Raw genomic sequence first — 20,470 nt, forward strand, 5'->3', positions numbered from 1 at the left:
GGGCCAGGCAGTCTCCCTGGGGTGTCCCCGCTGCTGGCTACGTGAGTGCCCCCCCCCATGCACTGAGCAAAGCCCCAGTGAAGCCAGCACACGGAGCCACCATAACTACTGTTTATTGGCTTGTGGATACAGAGGCTCTGAGGGGGTGGCTCAGGCCGCACGCAGCCCCGGCGAGGCAGCCCTGACACGGCCTGCCCCCCAGCCGCAGCAGAGTAACTGAGAAACCACCAGGCAGCAGCACGCATGCATTAACATGCACCGGGGGGGGGGGGGGGTCTAGCAAAGCTGGGGAGACCTGCCCAGGCATTAGCTGGAGCTGCAGGAAGCCAGCCCTGAAGGCCAGTGACAGGAGGCATTAGACCGGGCAGGGGGGCCTACGTAGCACCAGCCCAGAGGCCGTGTCCAGGGCAAGACTGGCCCCAGCGGCCTGGGCCCCAGCCTGGCAGCCGCCCCCGACCAGCACCAAGAGAAACAAAAAACAGCTGTTGGTTCAAAATGGCCAGACAGTCAGACATGCCCCCAGCACCCCGTGAGCGCTGGGATGCCCAGCCTGGAGGTGGGGGCAGCTCCAGGCAGGAACGTAGGCTGGCATTTCACATGCAAAACTAGCCCCACCCCAGCAGCTTGGTGCAGAACCAGGCAGCCCCCGAGGTGGTGCAGGGGGCAAGGCTGGCCCACACGGAGCTCCAGGCAGCTGGCTCTTCACGGCCCTGCAGGAAGACAGCTGCCCACGGAGGAGGCACTGCAGGGTAAGGGACACCCCCACCCCTCAGACACTGCCCAGCTGAGGGTCCCACCCCTCCACAGACACTGCCAGGGCAGAACCTGGGATCTCCCGAGCTGGTCCCATTCTCAGAGACAAGTCACTTGGAATATGCCAAGCTCCAGCTGCCTCCCCCAAGGGCAGCGCCTCCCCCGTTGACAGCGAGATCCCTTCCACACCCCAGATTGGGGCCCTTAAACAAAACCCTGCAGTGTCTCTTTACTAAAGGGCTAAACCCATCAGAGAGGGAACCCCGCCCCAGGATCCTGGCCAGGAGCCCCCCCACACCCCGCTAACCCTAACACAAGGACGTCACCAGAGCACAAGCTGGAGCGGACACGGCGTTGTTTGACCCCCGCCATCAGCCTGCCTGTGAACAGGCCCCAGGCAGGGAGCGCGGCTGGGGAGCGAGGGGCAGGGTCCCAGGCAGCTGGAGAGGAGATGCATCAGGGAGGCCCCATCACCTGACGAGGTGGAAGGTCAGCCAGTACATGAAGAGCGGCTGCAGGGCGGCGATAGCCATGGTGAGGTACATGCGCAGCTGGTTCTTGGCCCCCCGCACCAGCACGCCCTCCGCAGCCGCCTCCGACAGGATCTTCAGCCGCAGCGTCCTGATCTGGGGGGCGAGGGGAGAGCGCTAGGCCAGGGCCTGGTGGGAGCAGCCCTGGGCCACTGGCCACATGGCACATGCTGCCGCTTCTTCCCCACCCAGCCGTCCGAGCCCAATGTACTGGGCACCGCTAGCCGGTTGGTCCCCAGGACAAGGGCCCAGCATGGGACGCTCTCCTCAGCTCCCGCATCTAGAGAGGAAGCGCAGGGGAGACGCTGATACCACGGGGCCCGGCACCAGCAGTGCGGCCCCGAGGTCAGAACAAGCCAAACCAGTAGCCAGTCCCAGAGCTAGACCCCACCCCATGACTGACCCAGGCCACCTGCCCCATCGCCGCAGCCGGCCCTTACCATGAAGACGAAGATGGAGAGGCAGCACCAGCTCAGCAGCAGGTGGTAGCCAGTCTTGCCGAAGAGCAGGCCAGACACGATGCCGACAATCATCCTGCCGCAGGAGAGGCACGAAGTGAGCGGGTGTGGGGTGCCACCCCTAGCCCTGGGGGTAGCAGATCCGTGCCACCAGCACCCCCTCCCATGCCAGGGCCCTGGCCCAGCACCCCACTGCAGCGTGGTCACTCACGGGGTGGGGGGAGGGACACGTTCCCAAACGCATCCCCCTGGCGCTAATTTCATTTGACAGAGATCTGGACCCACACCCAGAGTCACGCCCCTTTAACTCCACACACTGCACATCTGTGTCAGCACCAGAGCGCTGCTCCAGCCAGGTCTCCCACGAGACCCCAGCCCGTCTGCCGCTCAGAGACTGGGGCCTGATCCCCTCTCCCTGCAGGGCACAGGACTGGTCTCCTCCCCCCATTCGAGTGCCGTGGTTGCAGCTCCAGGCCGGGGAGGGGCCAGCACTCACCCGACGTACTTGTACCCCGAGAAGGCAACGAGGTCGATGGTGGTGAGGTCCGTGTTCACAGTCACCAGGTAGAGGCTCAGCAGGATGGCCAGCACCTCCACGATCAGCCAGGCCAGGGCCGAGCTGGCCTGCAAGCCCAGGATGTCGGGAGAAAACCTGCATTCGCACAGGGGTCAGGACGGTCAAAGGGCACCAGCTGGGACTGGGAGGGTCAAAGGGCGCCAGCCTGCCGATGGGCGAGTTCCTGGCAGCCTAGGCTTGGCAGGACCTACAACGCTTCCCATGCGGCCACCGCCCAGCCCCCAGGGGAGCCTGCAGGCCATTGATCAGTGGAGCACGGCCACATGCCGGGCACCAGCAGCAGGGTCAGGCTGACCCCACGCCCTCCCTCTGGGCACGGAGAGACGCAGAGAGCTCCTGTACTGCTGGCTAGAGGCCACCACAGAACGGTCTGCTCCAGGAACAGAGCATGGCGTTCCCAACTGAGATACCTGGGAAGGTGGGGCCGGTTCAGGCTGGGGTCCCCCCACTCCCAGTAAAATCCCCCACCTGGAGGGCATTCCTGGAAAGGATGTGGGCACTCAGCAGGTGCCAGTTTTACCTGGTCAAGCTTCTGTTCACATGGATCAGCCTGACCTTTGGCACCGCAGCCAAAAGCTCAGCTGTGTCCCGGCGCAGGGTCTAGGAAAGAGCCCACCCCCAGCACGAGGCTGCTGCACCCCCACGCTCAGGAGAACCACACGCAGACGGGGCAGATCCGAGTCCTCAGGACAGCACAGACCCAAGGTCGCTGCTGTACCTGGGGACATAGACGCCAGCTTCTCCTGGCGCCGGTGGGTGCTCGCGCCACCCCTGCCCCACCCCACCCCCATTCCAACCCCTTCCCCAAAGTCCCTGCCCCAACTCTGCCCCCTCCCTGTCCCTACTGGGCCCCTTCCTCAAATCCCCGCCTTGCCCCCCCCCCCGCCCCGAGAGCGCCATGTTCCCGCTCCTCCCGCCTCCCTCCCACAGCTTGTTTCGCCATGAAGCAGCTGTTCCGCGGCGGCAAGCGCTGGGAGATGCAGGGAAGGCGCCTCAGGGGGAGAGGCAGAGGTGAGCTGGGGCGGGGAGCTGCCAGTGGGTACAGAGCACCCACCAACTTTTTCCCGTGGGTGCTCCAGCCTTGGAGCACCCACGGAGTCGGCGCCTATGCCTGGGGAGCACTCTCCTCACCTGTTCTGGGTTCCCAGTGCTAAGCCAGCCACCAGGATGTACGTGATGAAAGCCATGACTGCGAAGGAAAGAGACACAAGCTGGTGAGTCCCAGAGTCACTGCTCCCATGCAGAGGGGACCAGTCCGGCCCAGGGGATAGGGAATGCATAGATCTCCCTGAAAGGGCACATGGGAGATGCCAACCTGGGCTACTAAGCAGAGCCGAGAGGGCTCCCAATACCACAGGAAACTCTGAGATGGTGGAGGGAGTAACTCTGCTGCCTTTACTCCCGAAGAGTTGGCGACAGCAGAATAATTCCCCCACCGTAGCCAGGCCGCTCAGCTTCCTCCTGTAGACAAGGCCTCGGAAACCAGGGAAGGTTTCAGGGAGAAAACTAATCTATATTCCTGCTCGGATCCACGGTGACCTGTGCAACTTTCAACCTCCCATGCAAGCACCCCTGAAAGTCAGGCCATAACACCCAGCGCCCAGTGCTGCATTTGCATGGCTAGGGTCTGCGGGACTCAGCCTACAAGCCCGGAAGGACGAGGGCCTGCCCTCTGCACGGGGTCAAATCAGACCACGCGCTGCTGCCCAGCAAGGTACCTGGAATGTAGAGATCAGGGGCGTTGATGTCAAACCGTGGTGCTACAGGAGTGTCCTGCTGGTATCGCACCTGCCAGTCCTGCCAAGAGACACTCCTGTGAGGGGAGCCCCAGACACCCAGCTGCTGCAGAGCCAGAAGGGGTGAGCTGGCAAGGGAGGGCAATCTCTGCATGGTGCCCATCCTCCCGAACTGGCCCACAGTACGAGCCAGCCAGGAAGCTCGTTTAGCGTTAAACCCAGGCCACCCAGCGAGCGTCCCTCGGTGCGGCACTCAGCAACCAGGAGCCAGCGCCCCGGGGCCAATCGCCCTCCACTGGAGAGTCACTTATGTAGTGTGCGGGTCTGGGGGTGCTGCATCACCCTGAGCCCTGCCGGCAGCACGGCCCTACCACCAGCGTCTCCCCTCCCATGGGTGTTAAACACTACAGCAGAGTGGTTGTAAGGGGCTGCAGAATGGGCCCTGTGGAGTCAGACTGACCGTCCAGAGAGTGTGCCCCACACCAGGGAGCGGAGCGGCCCTAGATGGGGACGACACGCACAACCCTGTATGCGCACGAGGTATGTAATTGCAGGGAGTCCCTTTTGGGACACCACTCAGACTTAGGCGCCGGCTGATTTTGGAGGTGGATGGTGGAGGTGACGTCCTGGACTCTTCAATCCTCCATTTGAAGTTTGCAGGCCAAAGAGCCCTTTGCAACACCCATCACCCAACCTGCTGACGAACAAGGCCGTGGCTCCAGTTACCCAGCTAGGTTCAGCCTTTCTGGGCTTACCTGGTGCATGAACGGGAAGAGAAGCAGCCCCAGCTTCTTGCCCACGTAGACAGTGTCCACAGCAAAGTAATATTTCAGCTTAGTCATGGGGATGAAGCGGTCAATCTGCAAGGAGAGGAAAGCAGCTCAGGGCATAGGGGGCAGGGGTGTAGGATGGGGGGCCCCATGTGTGGGGGGGAGCACCAAGTGCAGAGAGTAGGGTCAGAGAGAAGCAGCCACTGCATCTTCTGTCCCAGCAACAGGACAAACTGGAGGCCGCGCTGTGGATGGGACGTCTCCCCCCACTCCCCTCCCCCTGGCCCCACACTCACGTTCTTGTCCACAATCTCCTTGCTGTGGCTGGCCAGGGTGCTGCCGTAGGCCATGGCGAAGCTGGACATGGGCTCGGCCAGGAAGGAGCCCTGTGCAGGGTAGCCCACAGGGGGGGACTGCGGGGCAGTGTAGCCCCTGCCCAGGGCGCTGGAGCTGGTGTCATCGAACAGCTGGTGAGGATCAGCCATGCTGGAGGAGGCGGCCGGCAGCCGGCGCTTGGAGGCTGCGGAAAGGAGACAGCAGGTGAGTTGGGGTGATGGGACCCCAGGGCACAGGGACTTGGCACAGGGGGGCACCCCCACGCGATCGGCTTAGAGGCTGGAGAGGCTGGCTCTCCACAGCCCCTTCAGCCACGGGCCTCTCTGCTGGGGCTGCCCACGAAGGGCCCTCCAGCGATGCCGGCCGTGGGGGGGGGTCCCCGAGACAGCCAGTCCCTGGGGACAGGGCGAGACACCCCCAACCTCACCCCACCAACGGGCTCGCAGGCAGCAACCGCCAAAGGCCACTGCAGGGAGATGCCCCATGGCCAGGGGGCCTGAACCCGCCCCAGACACCCCCTTGCTGCCCCTCCCCCTGGACAGCCCCTCCCCCCAGACAGCCCTTTGCTACCCCCCCGACACCCCTCCCCCCGGACAGCTCCTCGCCACCCCCCCGACACCCCCTCGCCGCCCCTCCCCCTGTCACCCCCTCGCCCCTCCCCCCAGACAGTCCCCGACACCCTCTTGCCGCCCCTCCCCCTGGACAGCCCCTCGCCCCTCCCCCCAGACAGCCCTTCGCTGCCCCCCCGACACCCCCTCGCCGCCCCTCCCCCCGGACAGCCCCTCCCCCCAGACAGCCCTTCGCCACCCCCCCGACACCCCTCCCCCCGGACAGCTCCTCGCCCCTCCCCCCGACACCCCCTCGCCGCCCCTCCCCCTTTCACCCCCTCGCCCCTCCCCCCAGACAGTCCCCGACACCCTCTTGCCGCCCCTCCCCCTGGACAGCCCCTCGCCCCTCCCCCCAGACAGCCCTTCGCTGCCCCCCCGACACCCCCTCGCCGCCCCTCCCCCCGGACAGCCCCTCCCCCCAGACAGCCCTTCGCCACCCCCCCGACACCCCTCCCCCCGGACAGCTCCTCGCCCCTCCCCCCGACACCCCCTCGCCGCCCCTCCCCCTTTCACCCCCTCGCCCCTCCCCGCAGACACCCCCTCGCCGCCCCTCCCCCCGACACCCCTCCCCCCGGACAGCCCTTCGCCACCCCCCGACACCCCCTCGCCGCCCCTCCCCCCGGACAGTCCCCGACACCCTCTTGCCGCCCCTCCCCCTGGACAGCCCCTCGCCCCTCCCCCCAGACAGCCCTTCGCTGCCCCCCCGACACCCCCTCGCCGCCCCTCCCCCCGGACAGCCCCTCCCCCCAGACAGCCCTTCGCCACCCCCCCGACACCCCTCCCCCCGGACAGCCCTTCGCCACCCCCCCGACACCCCTCCCCCCGGACAGCTCCTCCAGACAGCCCTTCGCCACCCCCCCGACACCCCTCCCCCCGGACAGCCCTTCGCCACCCCCCCGACACCCCCTCGCCGCCCCTCCCCCACTGACGCTGCCGGAGCCCCCCGCCGGGGCCGCCGTCCGGGTTCATCTCGCTCCGCCCCGGCGAACTGTCAGTTGGGCCTCGCTGCCGCTTTAAGGGAAGCCCCGCCCACTTAGGGCCAACCGACCAATTGGAGAACGGCACTGTTCGCGGGCGCCGCCAATCAGCGCGCGCCGCCGCCGCCCTGCCAATCACAGGTCGGGAAGAGGCGTCACGTGCCGGGCCGCCGCCGCGCTCATTGGGCAAGCGGCGGGGGCCCGTTGCCCGGCGCGGTGTCGTAGCGCGTGCGTTGGACAATGCGCCGGAAGGTCACGTTGCCAAGACGCCGCACTGCGTGTGCGGTCGCGCGACCCGAAGTGCCCCGCCCCCCCTCCCTGCCCAAGATGGCGACTGCGGGGCAGTCACGTGGCTGCACGTCCCTGTCGCTGCCCCTTTCCAAGATGGCGGCCGGCTAATCTAGCTCAGGCTTTCCCCAGTGCTGTAGGCCCAGGCCCAAGCGCGCCCTTCCCCCCAGGGCCTGGGGCTGGGACACCCATGGCTGGAGTCGCCCGCCCAGCCTGGGCGTCAGCTGGGCCCTGCGGGGCCGGGGCCGGCCCTGGGGGGAACCTGGGCCTGGGGCCTCAGGCCTCCCGAGAGGCCGAGGAGCCACAGTGGGCAGCCGGGCGCCCTGCCCCAGAGCCTGCAGGCCCTGGCCTGTCCCAGCCCGGCCCCAGAGCCTCCGAGCCCCCGCACCCCGACAGGGCACCCTGAGCGTGCAGCCGGCCCCCGGAGCCAGGACGGCCTGGACGGCCGCCCCCCGGCTCGCCCCGTACGACGGAGCCAGGCCGGCCTGGACGGCCTCCTCCCCAGCTCGCACCGTACGACGGAGCCAGGCACGCTGGGACGGCCGCCTCCCCGGCTTGCGCCGTACGACGGAGCCAGGCACGCCGGGACGGCCCCCTCCCCGGCTCGCACCGTACGACGGAGCCAGGCCGGCCTGGACGGCTGCCTCCCCGGCTCGCGCCGTACGACGGAGCCAGGCCGGCCGGGACGGCCTCCTCCCCGGCTCGCACCATACGACGGAGCCAGGCACGCTGGGACGGCCGCCTCCCCGGCTCGCGCCGTACGACAGAGCTAGGCAGGCCGGGACAGCCGCCTCCAAGGCTCACGCCGTACGACGGAGCCAGGCAGGCCGGGACGGCCGCCTCCAAGGCTCGCGCCGTACGACGGAGCCAGGCAGGCCGGGACGGCCGCCTCCAAGGCTCGCGCCGTACGACGGAGCCAGGGAGGCCGGGACTGCCGCCTCCAAGGCTCGCGCCGGTCAAGCAGGAGCATTGCAAGCTGGGACCTGGCATTTCTGCAGACTTTGTGTCTGGACAGCACACAGCACATTGGTTCCGCCTGCATTATATACACAAACTCCTCATTAGAGGGGATTGATTGAGGCGGGTTCCTCTGAGCTCCAGGGCTAGGGAAGACAGGCAAAGGTGCGAGATAGAGTCTTTGATCTGGTGTTGCTTGAAAATAGCAAGCTCGGTCCAATACTTACCCCCTTGGTGGTGATACAAGGTATTTCCTCCGTTCTCATAGGAACTGTGAGGCTGGGTCAGGCCTGGGGTCCACCTAGCCCACTAGCCCTTCTCCAGCCCTTGTATCCACTGCTGTCAGTCCAATGGAACTTGGAAGAGGTGAGAATGCCTGCAGTGGACCATTCTGCAACCCTGCACCCACAGGGAAGTTCCCCCCAACTTCAGCCCACAAGGGGCTTTGCTGTGAGGGGTTTTAGGGGCATTACAGCTTCCTCTTTTTAGTTGAAAAGAGGAAACTTAAAATAGTGAGTCACAAACTGAAAACTCCACGTTTACCTGAGCTTCCATCACCCATGTTGGTATGAACACCACTTAACTTGAATTTATCAAATCCAAATTAACATTTAGTGCTGAGTAGCCCGCCCGCCCGGTAAACACAGGTCTTAATGCCCATTTCTGAGTTTAATTGCCAAGCTTTGCAGGCCATCTCTCCTCTGTTCACAACTATCCACACAACTATCCAGTCTATCTGCATTTCAAAGAGGCAGCCTGGCTGCTCAGGAATTGAATGGTGGGGGACGTGCTGTGTTTGATGCTGCTTCAGCTCTTTATCTTGAGATTGTTTCCCAGGAAGCAGCTTCTGAAAGGAGATATGCTCAGTCAGGTCAAAGCCCAGGACCTTGCAGTGGGAATGCTTTCACCCGGGGAGAGCCCAGCAGGGCCTCAGAGAGCACACTAATGGCACCATAGATAAACCAGCTCCTGTGCACAGAGTATGGGCTTATGACGGCTCCTCCTGCGCCGTGATTTTAATACCTTGGCCCAGGTGAACACGTGCTAAAGCCCATTGCCTGGTCTGCACTTAGAGCAGTGAAGACACTACCCGTGCCCACAGGAGAGGTTCTCCCCGTGCTGTAGGTGCTCCACCTCCCCTGGGGGGTGTAGCTAGGTTGACAGGACTATTCTCCCTTCCCCTGGGCGCTGCCTCCAAGGGTGGGGGTGGCAGGTGGCTTTACCTGTGTGACACTCACACCCCTGAGGGGCATAGAGGTCCATCTAATTTCCAGTGTAGACCAGGCCTCAGCTAAACTGGGTGTTTGATGCAGTTCGTGCTCCCCCTTGTTTTTTAATATCACGCAATCCAGCGCTGCAGCTGTGGCAAGTGCCTGCTACAAACCGGGCCATGCACTGAGGGCCATGAACCTGTGTGCTGTGCCGTTCCACACCCCCGCTTGGTCTGAGCCAGAGACAGTGCCCGTTGAGCCCAATGGTCGCCCAGTCCCTGTCTGCCCGCTAGGACCTCGAATGTGTAATGCAAGGCGAGGGGTGGGGGCTGCACCCCTGAGAAAGGCCACCTAGACTTTAACCAGGCGCCTCCCTCCAGTCTGGAATCAGGTCACATGAGGTCCTGGAGCTCAGGAACTAATCCATGCAACAAACCTCGATGCCAACTCTGCCCACATATCTACACCAGCGACACCATCACAGGACCTAACCAGATCAGCCACACCATCTCCGGTTCATTCACCTGCACTTCCACCAAGGTAATATATGCCATCATGTGCCAGCAATGCCCCTCTGCTATGTACATCGGCCAAACTGGACAGTCCCTACGTAAAAGGATAAATGGACACAAATCAGATATTAGGAAGGGCAATATACAAAAACCTGTAGGAGAACACTGCAATCTCCCTGGACACACAATAGCAGATGTAAAGGTCGCCATCCTGCAGCAAAAAGACTTCAGGACCAGACTTCAAAGAGAAACTGCTAAGCTTCAGTTCATTTGCAAATTTGACCCCATCAGCTCAGGATTAAACAAAGACTGTGAATGGCTCGCCAAGGACAAAAGCAGTTTTTCCTCCCTCAATGTTCACACCTCAACTGCTGAAGAGGGCCTCATCCTCCCTGATTGATCCTCGTTATCCCTAGCCTGATTCTTGCTTGCATATTTATACCTGCCTCTGGAAAGTTCCACGACATGGATCCCACGAAGTGGGTATTCGCCCAGGAAAACTCATGCTCCAATACGTCTGTTAGTCTACAAGGTGCCACAGGACTCTTGCCACTTTTACAGATCCAGACTAACACAGTTACCCCTCTAATACATGAGTTCCTGTAAGGCTCAGTCAGGGCCCCCCCTCTCCAGGGTCATGACACCCCTGGGGGCCCCCAGGACAGATTGCAGGGGACTGCCAAGGGCTGGGATAGTTCCTTGCAAAAGCTGCCCAAACTGGACTTTCCTGGTAGGTGGCTCTGGCCCAGACGGAGCAATTTCCAGAGTCACATCTGCAGTGTAAGGAGCCGATGGCAGAGGGACGAGGGCTCTCACCTGCTCCCCTAGCCCTTGTCCCTCCTTCCCCCAGGGTCGAGCTGGTTCCTCTGTGTTTTGTTCAGACGGTGACTTTGGACTAGGATTTTCTAAGCTGCCTGGGGGTTGGGAATGGGGTGCTAGGTTCCTTAGGATGTTTTGAAAAATTCAACCAGTAGGTGGGAGACAGCAGCCTCAGCGTTACTGGGAACAGGGGAACGAGGACGTGCCCCATGGCGTTGCTGGGATACACAGGCACCCCAGCACTGGCTTCCCCGCCCTCCCTCCTGCACCCCCTGCCAGTTCCTCTACCCTGCTGGGCCTTCCCTCCTGGCAGCTCCCTTTGCTCGCTCCTCTTCCAGGAGTGCCCCTTATGCCCAAAGCAGCTTCCTGGCACATTCAGGCTCTGACCTCCTGACCCACCAAATCCCTGTCCCCATCCTGGGCTGGGTTCGCTTTGCAGTTTGTGCTGTGCTGGCCTGGCCTGGCCTGGCCTGGCTGGTGACCTCAGACCAAGCCCTGGAGCAGGAATGCTGTTATCAGTTGGGCATGGTTCACTCCACGCTGCTCAGCAAGGGGGCTAGGGCAGGGTCCCTGCCTAGCACCCCCCTTCCTACAGTTCCTCAGCAGCCTGAGAGGATGAAGAGAGGGGAAGGGGGTTACACAGGGACAAAGCTCCCTCAGAAGATCCGGAGAACACCCAGGGCTGAATCTCCTCCCATCTGCACCAGTTTTACCCCAGTGCAATTTCACTGACCTTGGCTGCTCCACTCCCAAGTTACCCTGGTGCCTGACCCAGACTGCACAGATCAGGGAACAGGTGGGGGGTGGTGAGTCAGAGGGAACCACTAGAAACAATGAGGAGGCCTCATGGCACCTTAGAGACGAACACATTGATTTGGGCCTAAGCTTTCGTGGGCTAGAACCCACTTCATCAGATGCATGCAGTGAATAAGACTGTAAGCCGTATACATAAGTATACGTATGCAGTACATGAAAAGATGGGAGTTGCCTGACCACGTGGGGGGTCAGCGCTAACGAGGCCAATTCCATCAAGGTGGACGTCGCCCATTCCCAACAGTTGACAAGAAGGGGTGAGTTACAACCCAGAGAAAATTACTTTTTGGAGTGACCCAGCCACTGGGGTACCCCCATCACCCAGCAGGTGACCCCTGAGCTGCTGATCCTGCCTGCAAAGACATGAGACCTGATTGGTGTGAGAGCCCCCCAGGGCAGAGGCAGGGTGCTGAGTTACAGTGTGTGTGTGTGTGTGTTAATGTCACCCATACGCTATTTACTGTGCACAAGAGAACAAGTCCTGCGAGACAGAGATGCCCTTGTTCCAGGCTCACTGCACTGGCTGGAGGGGAGTGAGGGGGAGTCCATGCACCCATCTGTGTTAAAACCCATGTCACTTGATTACACGTCCCCTCCCACTGGCCAGACTCCAGAGTGGCTTTCAGAAAGTTTCAGGCTTTTCTCCCTGGGAGGAGAGCGGGGCCTCCTGCTCAGAGCCAGGACTCCTGAGTTCTATTCCCAGCTCTGCTGCTGGCTCTGTCCTTGGACCAAGGCCCTGCCTCAGTTTCCCCAGTTGTGGAATAGGAACAGCAGTGACCTGTTTCCCCGGAGGGATGGGAGGCTTGGTCCCTTGTCTGTGAAGTGCTTTGAGATCTCTATAGGAAAGGAGCCAGACAGCAGCCAAGGATGAGCGGGGAGGGGGCATGGGGGGGGGGTCGGTGCATGTGGCTCCCTCCTCCCTCCCCCGGCAGGGACCAGGCTCCTGCCTGGCCCTGGAATCCGCCTCCGCCCCGGGGAATCCCCTGGGGTCCCCCCGAGACCAGGCGGGGCCCCGAGTCCCAGCCCGCCCCGCTGGGCGGGGCTTGTCCCCAGCCTAAGAAGCCGCCGGGCGGCAGGCAGGGGTCGCTGCGCGGCCGCTCGGGGACCGGCCCGGCGGGTCTCTGGGTTCGGGGCTCGCTCCGGGGAGCCGGCGGCAGCAGCCGGAAGCTCCGCTGCAAGTACACGTAGCCAGGGGGCGAGCAGCGGCCGAGGGGCTCCGGGTCCCCCCGTTCCCTGGGGCGCACCGAGGGCTCTGCCCGGGGGGCCCCGGGTCTCCCCTCCCCGCCGTCCTCCTCCTCCGGGGGCCCCGGGTCTCCCCTGCGCGCGGGGCGCTCCGGGCTGCGCTCTCCCGGCCCGCGCCCAGGGCGCACGGGGCTCCGGCCGCGCCATGAACCGCTGCGCCGTGCTGGGGCTCTGCCTGCTGGGCTACGCGGGCTACCTGCTGCTGGGCGCGCTGCTCGTCTCCGCCATCGAGCGCCCCTACGAGAGCCGGCTGCGGGCCGAGCTGCGCTCGCTCAAGGCCGCCTTCCTGCGGGCCAGCCCCTGCCTGAACGAGAGCGCGCTGGAGCGCTTCCTGGAGCGGGTGCTGAGCGCCAACCGCTACGGGGTCTCGGTGCTGCGGAACGGCTCGGCCGGCGCCTCCAGCTGGGACTTCGCCTCCGCCTTCTTCTTCTCCAGCACGCTGGTCACCACCGTGGGTAAGCGCCCGCTCCCGCCGCCCCTGCGCGCCCCCTCGCCAGCCGGAGCGCCCCCCTGCCCAGCCGGAGCGCCCCCCTCCGCTGCGCGCCCCCTCGCCAGCCGGAGCGCCCCCCTGCCCAGCCGGAGCGCCCCCCTCCTCTGCGCGCCCCCTCGCCAGCTGCCCCCGCCGGGGCAGCCGCCCCCGAACAGCGCGTGAGTCTCTCGGTACCACCCCAGGCGCCCCGCGCTCCCCCGGGGCCCCCAGGAATGGGGTGTCCCCACCAGCTTCCAGACCATTGCGCCCATCCCCCAGTGGGTCCCAGGGCTGTGTCCCTAGAGCCCCCCAGTGATTTTAAACCCAACCCCCCCCCCCAACACACACGCGCCCTGTTCCCAAGCGCGTTAAAGCACCCAGGGCGAATCTCGTGCTTGGTTGGGAGTTTACAAATCCAGCAGCGCCGGGAGACTGAGGTGTGTGTGTGTGTGGGGGGGGGGGGGGAAACACGACACACAAATGTCACTCTCTGCTCGGGCAAGCGGGGGCTGTTCCCGATGGATGATGCCCGCCCCCCTCGGGCCGGGCCCTGCCCAGAGCCGGAGCCAGCTGGAGAAACTTTCAGAAAGTTTGTTAAATGTATGAGTGAAAGTGTCTAAGCGCCCCTTTCCCCTTCCCCGCCCCGGTTATCAGAGTCCCCCCTCCCCCGGCTAACACAGCCGCCCTCTCCTCCCCCTCCCCCGGCTAACACAGCCCCCAGCTCAACCCACAAACCAAACATTGCCCCTCCCCACCACCGCACAGTGGCTCGGATCTGCCCCACCAGGCCCTGACCCACGGGGGTTCTCTGCAGGGCCTAGAGTGGGATTGGGTTTGGAAAGGCATCTTAGCAGGGCGTTTGGCCATGGGGCGTGTGCCCCTCTTCCTGCTCTGTGTGGGGAGGGGACCTGGGAGGTCTGTGCTGGGTCCATGGGGTGTTGCTGGGGGCCCGGGGTGTCCCCGGGCCGAGCTCCCTTAGGCAAGGCGGGTGCAGCTGTAACTCTGAGGCCCTTTCTCCGAAGTGTCTGCTGGGCCTTGGAGTGACATGGGGTGTGAACGAGGCGCTGGGCCTGGTGACTGGGCTCACGGGATGCTGCATGCTGCCAGGGTGGCAGTGTCCCAACACCCGGGCGGCGCTGCGCCGGGACTCCTCCTTTGCACCTGCCAGAGCAGAGATCAGGTCTGGGCAGGGCCTGCTGGGCCCCTGCCAGCTGTCAGAAGCAAAACTGACTGGAGAAGGTCTCTGGGCTGGTGTCGGCTGGGCTCACTGGGCCGGCTTCTTTGGGCTCTGGCTTCGGGCCCTGGGTGATGGTGACGGAGTGGCCATGCCAGGGACTTCCCCCATGCTAGGACTCTGGGACTGGCCTTGTTCCTCGGGCCAGGAGCCTCAGCAAGATCCCGCTCCTGCCCTGGGGGGTGTGTGTGTAGGGGGGTATATTGTGAAATGCTCCCCGGGGGGCTCCTGAACGCTGCTTTGGAAGAACTGGTTGCACCCCCACCCCCAATCCGGCACCTGGGCCCCAGATGACAAGGAAAGTGAAAGCGCAGAGTTAGCAGCCAGAGCGCCAACCCTCCCCCTCCATCCTGGCCTAGTTCCTCTCTCTCTCTCTCTCTCCCTCTTCTCTCTCCCCTCTCTCTCCCCCCCCCCCAGGCCCTTGCGGAAATCCTAGAGCACAAAGGTGCTCCTGAGGGGGGGAGGGGTCTGGCTGCTGGGCCTTGGATCCCCTGTGGGGCCTTAGCTTCAGAGATTCCTGGCCTGGCCTACACCAGGGCCAGCAGCCCCCAGTGCTCAGACTGGTCCATGTGGCCGGACCCCCAGCCCAGTGGAACTCTCCTGCCCCCCCTGGCTTCTGACAGGCTTTGGATCCAGCCCTAAATGAGCAGGTCTCTCAGGTCGGCAGGTCCTGGGGTGGGCACGTCGGTGCCGATTACAGCCGGGTCCAGCCAGGATCCAGCCAGAATCCCTGCTCTCCAGCCTGGCCCCCTTCCCTCATCTGGGAGCCGGGAGTCTCTGCTCTAGAGAGCTGCTGCTCTAACCACTAGGCCCCACTCCCCTGCCAGCGCTGGGGATGGAACCCAGGAGTCCTGGCTCCCAGCCCCCGCCCCGCCACTGAAACCACTAGGCCCACTCCCCTGCCAGTTCTGGGGATGGAACCCAGGAGTCCTGGCTCCCTGATGAGCCCATACAGCTCAGTTAGTCCTTCAGATGTTTAGCCCAAAGGGGTGACAGCTGCCTCTGGCTCATGGGACTCGTGGGTCCGGGCCACCCTGCTGGCTCCCCCGGGGGAAGTCGTGGCTGGCCCCATGTGCTGTTAGAAATGCTGAGCCAGCTGCTGGCTGGCTGACGAGGAAGGGAGAGCGGGTCCCAGCCCGGCTGAGCACTGCCACGCTCCTGACAGTGCCGAGTGCTCCTGACAGACAGGGCTGGCGGCACGGGGCTCTGGAGAGCTGCCCAGACTCTGGCTCTTTCCCCGCCCCTGTACTGGGGGTTGTGAGCCAAGCCCTGGCAGGGAGGGGGTTAACCCGGACATGAGCTGGTGCCTCTCCCCAGGGCCCGGGCATTCTGGCCCTGCCCGGGCCTGGCACCGAGCCAGGGAGTCCAGCTGCCTGCCAGGCCAAGGGCGTGTGCGTTCCCAGCACCTGGCCCCAGTGACGCCATGGGGGGGCACAGCCCATGGGGCGCAGTGCCCAGGGGCTTTGCCACACAATCCCCTGGGTCTGGGCACTGCCCGGTCTGGCAGCTCGGTGCCCTGGGGGGGCCTGAGGCAGCTGTGTGGCCCCACAGCAGGGCTGTCGCTGTCTGTCCCTGGGTACCACGGTGCACCTTCCTGAGCGGGACAGGTCCTGTGGTGCATCCCTTGGGGGTGTCCGCTGCGGGGGACGGGGGGGTTAGACATGCCCGTCTGTCCGGCCGTGTCGGTCTGTCTCCATGGGCTGGTGCTGAAGCTGAGAACTGTCTGGCTCTGTGTGTGTCAGGACATCAGCCCCTCTGCCCCACCACGGCCCAAGGATAGATTGAGCCGTCCTGGCCCGCAGAGCACTCCCTGCGGGACCTCTGGGTCCGGAGGCAGCTGGCCAGCGCGGGGGATCCCTGGGCAGGGCTCACCCTGCCAGGGCAGGGAGGACGGGAGGCTCCGGTTGATGCAGAGCGAACTCTGCCCCGTGCCTGCCTTGGGTCAACACTCAGAGTAAACAGCTCCCTGGCAGCTGGGAGGGGAGTGGGCTGGGTTGCCTCCCTGGGGTGGGTGGGCAAGGCCCTGACAGGCCGGCTCTGAGCTTGGGCATCAGCTCTGATGGGGTGGGGAGGGGGAGCAGGGCTCTCCCCAGTGACCCGGCTCCCCCACGGGATTCACCCCCACCGCACGGGCTTCCTGGTGTTCGGCCCCAGCCCCTGGTGCAGCTGCCCCATAGTGCGGATGGGCTAAGGAGCCGGGCGCTCAGCCTGTCTGGATCCTGGGGTAGGGGTAGGAAAGGCCTGGGGATACAGCCATGGCAGGGGGGATGCGGGGCCAGCCCTGCCATGCTGGGGAGCCCTGTGGCTGCCACCCCGGTAGTGGAACTTTGGGGCAGCAGCTGCCCCGTCACCCAGTGCCTTCGCGGTGCGATTGGAGCCCCGAAGCGCCGCTGGCTGGCTGCAGTAGTAGGCTGTTACCCTGGTATCTCAACCAGCCTGTGTCACTGTGCTCGGGCATCATTAGATCCCGGATTGGGGCCTCTGGGTGCTACCGTAAAACAGTCACTGGGCCAGGGCGAGTCCCTCCCCGCTTGGGGTCATGTGCAGCCTGCAGCCCCCCGCAGGGCCCTGGCTTTGCCTCTGGATTAGCGGCGGGTGCGGCACTGCCCCCCACAATGGAGCCTTTCACTGCCCCCTGCAGCCGCCTAATTGCCCGGCTTAGAACCCACCGGGGTGTGAAATCTCATTACCCAGCTCCCCGCGCCGGAGCCGTTCCAGGAGCTGGCCTCACGCAGAGCCCAGGCACATGGGCTAGGGCGGGGATGAAGCCTGGGACCTGCCGGACAGAGCCAGGGGCTGCACAGGGCAAGGCTGGGCTGGGACGCAGGACTCCTGGGTTCTCTCCCCAGCTCTGGGAGGGGAGTGGGATCTAGTGGTTAGAGCGGGGGTGGGGGTGGGAGCCAGGACTCCTGGGTTCTATCCCCAGCTCTGACACTGACCCCTGTGGGATGCCTTTGCCTGTCCATGCCTCAGTTTCCCATGCGGGAGACCCCTACACACACGTGGGGGTAACATCATCTCCTCTGTGCCCCGCGTCCAGGCTACGGCTACACCACACCGCTCTCGGACTCCGGCAAGGCCTTCTGCATCTTCTATGCCCTGCTGGGGGTGCCCTTCACCATGCTGGTGCTGACGGCCACGGTGCAGCGCCTGGCCCGGCTCTTCGTCCACCGGCCCCTTGAGTACCTGCAGCTGCGGTCGGGCTACAGCCACCGGGCGCTGGCCCGGGCCCACTTCCTGCTGCTGCTGCTGGCTGTGCTGGTCGCCTTCTTTCTGCTGCCGGCCGCCATCTTCAGCGCCCTGGAGGAGACCTGGAGCTACCTGGACGCCTTCTACTTCTGCTTCATCTCGCTGTGCACCATCGGGCTGGGTGACTACGTGCCAGGCGAGCAGCCCGGCCAGAAGCTGCGGGCGCTCTACAAGGTCTCGGTCACTGGTGAGCAGCGGGCGGGGGGGAGGTCTGGGGGGGCAGCTCCGTTGGGGGGGGGTCTCATAGGTGCGCTCCGAGCAAGGTCAGGCAGGACCCTCCTCCTGGTGCATCTCCCCTCGGGGTGCCGGCACCAGGGCAAGGAGCCTGCTTGGCTCCGGCACGTCCCGGGTCCGACCTGGAAGCATTCAGCCCCCTGGTCCCCTGGAGGGACGCCTCGGGGAGCCTCGCACGCTCGCAAAGGGCCCTGCCCCCCACTCCCCAGTCAGCCGTGACTCAGCCAGCGTGGAAAACAGGTTTATTAGTCACCAGGAACACAGGGTAGGACAGAGCTCACAGGAAGCAGGAAGTTACAGCAAAGGCCATGGGCTTTCCACCACTCCCCCCACCGGCCCCAGTCCCAACCAGGAGACTGACCAGCCCAGCCCCTGACACACCTGCTGCCCCTCCTCCTCCTGGGCAAACAAGTCACTGCCCCCCACCTCTCGCGGCAGCCACCTGGCTCCTGAGTCCTGCCAGACACCTGCCACCCTGGGTCCCTGCAAAAATCACACCCCCTTGTCCCACCACTGAGGTCATTGTGTCAGACACAGAGGAAACTGAGGCACGCAGTGCTCATGCAAAACGTTACGGGAAACCCCCCCCCTCGCTTTGTCACAGGTGTCTAGGGGGCAGGTACCTGGGGGGGGCAGAGGGGGCCCCAGTAGCCCCACAGGGCACAGTCTGGGGAGACTTGGGTGCAGCGTTGGTGTGTCTATTAGAGTCCCGTGGGGACAGCTACATCCCGAACATTACCTAGGGTACACTGCCGTTTGGTGGGTTAGAGCAAGGCGGCTGGGAGCCAGGACTCCTGGGTTCTCTCCCCGGCTCTGGGAGGGGAGTGGGGACTAGTGGTTAGAGCAAGGCGGCTGGGAGCCAGGACGCCTGGGTTCTCTCCCCGGCTCTGGGAGGGGAGTGGGGACTAGTGGTTAGAGCAGGGCAGCTGGGAGCCAGGACTCCTGGGTTCTCTCCCCGGCTCTGGGAGGGGAGTGGGGACTAGTGGTTAGAGCAGGCGGCTGGGAGCCAGGACGCCTGGGTTCTATTCCCTACTTGCTGTGGGGCGCAGCGCCGCTGTAGCTCCAGGGGTGACCCCCAGGTCCCCGCGGTGGCTGACGCCCCCTCGCTCTCGCCCAGTGTACCTGCTGCTGGGGCTGATGGCCGTGCTGCTGGTTCTACAGACCTTCCACAAGGCGGCCGACCTGCACGGCCTCACCGACCTCTTCCTGCTGCCGGCCGCTGGCCGCAGCGACCAGGAGCCCATCCTGCAGCCCGAGGAGCCGCCGGAGCAGGGCGAGAAGCCGCCACCTGCCAGCGCCCAGCTCAACACGGGCAGCCGAGCCAACTACGCCTCCATCAGCCGATAGCGTCAGCCCTGCCCCGCGGAGGGGGCTGCGTTCCCGGGGCAGCTCCCTGCGGGGACCGCGCCGGCGGCTGCGGCAGGCTCTGGCTTTCGCCCGGGGCCGTGCTGGGGCTGGCCCGGCTCCTGTCTGCTTGTTGCGGGGGGAGCTGGCGCAGGGTTTTAATAAGCGCGCCCCCGTTTTCAGCGGCCGTTCGCCAGGTTTTATCGCGGGGCAGGTGGCCGGGACCTGCCCTGTTTCCCAGACTCACCCCCGCCATGCTGGGGACCCTGGGCCATGGAGCCGGCTGCGGGGGCCCAGCCTGGGCCAGCCGCCCGGCGCCGCGGGCTCTGGCTGACCGAGGGGGGTGAAGGTGACAGGTTGTGTGTGGGGCTGAGCTGGGGCCTGGCCAGGCCTAGTTTGAGTTTTATATGTGGGGGGGTGATTCCATGCATGCCCGAGGCTTGGGGGCAATGCCCCTCCTGCCCCCCGAAACTCAGCCTGTCTGGGTCCCCCTGCAGGGGGGGAGGGGAGAGGACCCCCCTCCCCCCCCCTGCACAGCCGCTGGACTCTGCCAGGATCCCTTTCATGCAAACCCTTTAATGAGCCGGGTTGAACCGTCACGGGGTCTTGCCTGGCACCGCTCAGGGAGGGGTCTGGGGCTGCCGCATGTGCCTGCCCCCCACTGCAGGCGTCTGCCAGGGCCGGAAGCTGCTGCCCCTCCATGGCCCCAGGTGCAGGATGGAGCGTGGCAAGATGGGCACTGCCCACGGGGGTCATGGCCCCTCCCATGCTGCCAAGAACTGCCCCTCAGCCCCGCTGGGGTGTCGAGGGCAGTGCCCTCTGCCAGCCTGGGAATCAGCCGGGGGGGGGGGGGGACGGACGTAGAGCGAACACCCCTGTGTCCCTGGCTCAAGCACTCGCCCCCGGGAATCCCCCCCGCCCGCCCCCAGGCCTGTGTGTGCCAGCTGTTCCTGGCAGCTGGGAGGGCGAATGGTCCCGGGCACAGATGGGGACCAGGAGTCTGAATAAACCATTGCTGGAAGGAGCCGGTGGCGTGGTATTGTGCCCTCTGTCCCCTCCCCCCCCCGGCCCGGTGCTCAAGGCAGGGGTAGAGCCAACAGTAGAACCCAGGAGTCCTGACTCCCCGCCCCCCCCGCCAGAACCGACACCTCCCGGCCCAGCAGTGGGGGGAGAAGCCCCCCCATTCTCAAACCCCCCGTTGTAAAAGGAAAACGGGAACCCTGAGCAGCTGCTCCTGGGGGCCTCTGGGCCATGTGGCTCCCAAGTCCCTGAAGCTGTGGGGGGAGTAGGGGGCTGGGCTGGATGGGGGTGGCAGGGCCCAGCCCAGCCCCCAACCCCGGCCGGCCGTGTCTC

General features: G+C 64.9%; 2 protein-coding genes across 5 annotated transcripts; one reads left to right on the forward strand and one right to left on the reverse strand.

The window, feature by feature from the left end:
• Positions 1-116: 116 nt before the first annotated feature.
• Positions 117-12,909, reverse strand: YIF1B (Yip1 interacting factor homolog B, membrane trafficking protein). Of its 3 annotated transcripts, none has more exons than XM_074937225.1 (8): positions 12,784-12,909; positions 5,121-5,344; positions 4,810-4,914; positions 4,037-4,115; positions 3,450-3,507; positions 2,238-2,393; positions 1,724-1,817; positions 117-1,379 (listed from the first exon to the last, which is right to left on the reverse strand). In XM_074937225.1, the coding sequence occupies exons 2-8, from the start codon at positions 5,307-5,309 to the stop codon at positions 1,224-1,226; spliced, it is 837 nt and encodes a 278-aa protein (XP_074793326.1). In that variant the 5' UTR covers positions 5,310-5,344; positions 12,784-12,909; the 3' UTR covers positions 117-1,223. The 3 variants fall into 3 exon arrangements, with proteins under 3 accessions (XP_074793326.1, XP_074793325.1, XP_074793327.1); XM_074937224.1 differs by lacking the exon at positions 12,784-12,909 and adding an exon at positions 6,698-6,803; XM_074937226.1 differs by lacking the exon at positions 12,784-12,909 and adding an exon at positions 6,290-6,317.
• On the forward strand, positions 12,721-20,134 carry KCNK6 (potassium two pore domain channel subfamily K member 6). Of its 2 annotated transcripts, none has more exons than XM_074937222.1 (3): positions 12,721-13,042; positions 17,331-17,726; positions 18,935-20,134. In XM_074937222.1, exons 1-3 carry the CDS (start codon positions 12,733-12,735, stop codon positions 19,462-19,464), a joined length of 1,236 nt encoding a protein of 411 aa, XP_074793323.1. In that variant the 5' UTR covers positions 12,721-12,732; the 3' UTR covers positions 19,465-20,134. The 2 variants fall into 2 exon arrangements, with proteins under 2 accessions (XP_074793323.1, XP_074793324.1); XM_074937223.1 differs by having other exon boundaries at positions 18,891-19,263.
• Positions 20,135-20,470: the final 336 nt, after the last annotated feature.

This window comes from Natator depressus, chromosome 23 (assembly GCF_965152275.1).
Source record: "Natator depressus isolate rNatDep1 chromosome 23, rNatDep2.hap1, whole genome shotgun sequence".
Taxonomy (NCBI): Eukaryota; Metazoa; Chordata; order Testudines; family Cheloniidae; genus Natator; species Natator depressus.

Excerpts from the sequence above, each read along its gene's own strand:
- KCNK6 (XM_074937222.1), top strand. The coding sequence starts at position 12,733 with ATGAACCGCTGCGCCGTGCTGGGGCTCTGCCTGCTGGGCTACGCGGGC. Across the intron at positions 13,043-17,330 it reads CACGCTGGTCACCACCGTGG|GCTACGGCTACACCACACCG; the intron begins GTAAGCGCCCGC and ends CCCCGCGTCCAG. Across the intron at positions 17,727-18,934 it reads CTACAAGGTCTCGGTCACTG|ACCTTCCACAAGGCGGCCGA; the intron begins GTGAGCAGCGGG and ends CTGGTTCTACAG.
- YIF1B (XM_074937224.1), bottom strand. The coding sequence starts at position 6,737 with ATGAACCCGGACGGCGGCCCCGGCGGGGGGCTCCGGCAGC. Across the intron at positions 5,345-6,697 it reads CGGCGGGGGGCTCCGGCAGC|CCTCCAAGCGCCGGCTGCCG; the intron begins GTCAGTGGGGGA and ends TCCTTTCCGCAG. Across the intron at positions 1,818-2,237 it reads TCGGGGTACAAGTACGTCGG|GATGATTGTCGGCATCGTGT; the intron begins GTGAGTGCTGGC and ends CTCCTGCGGCAG.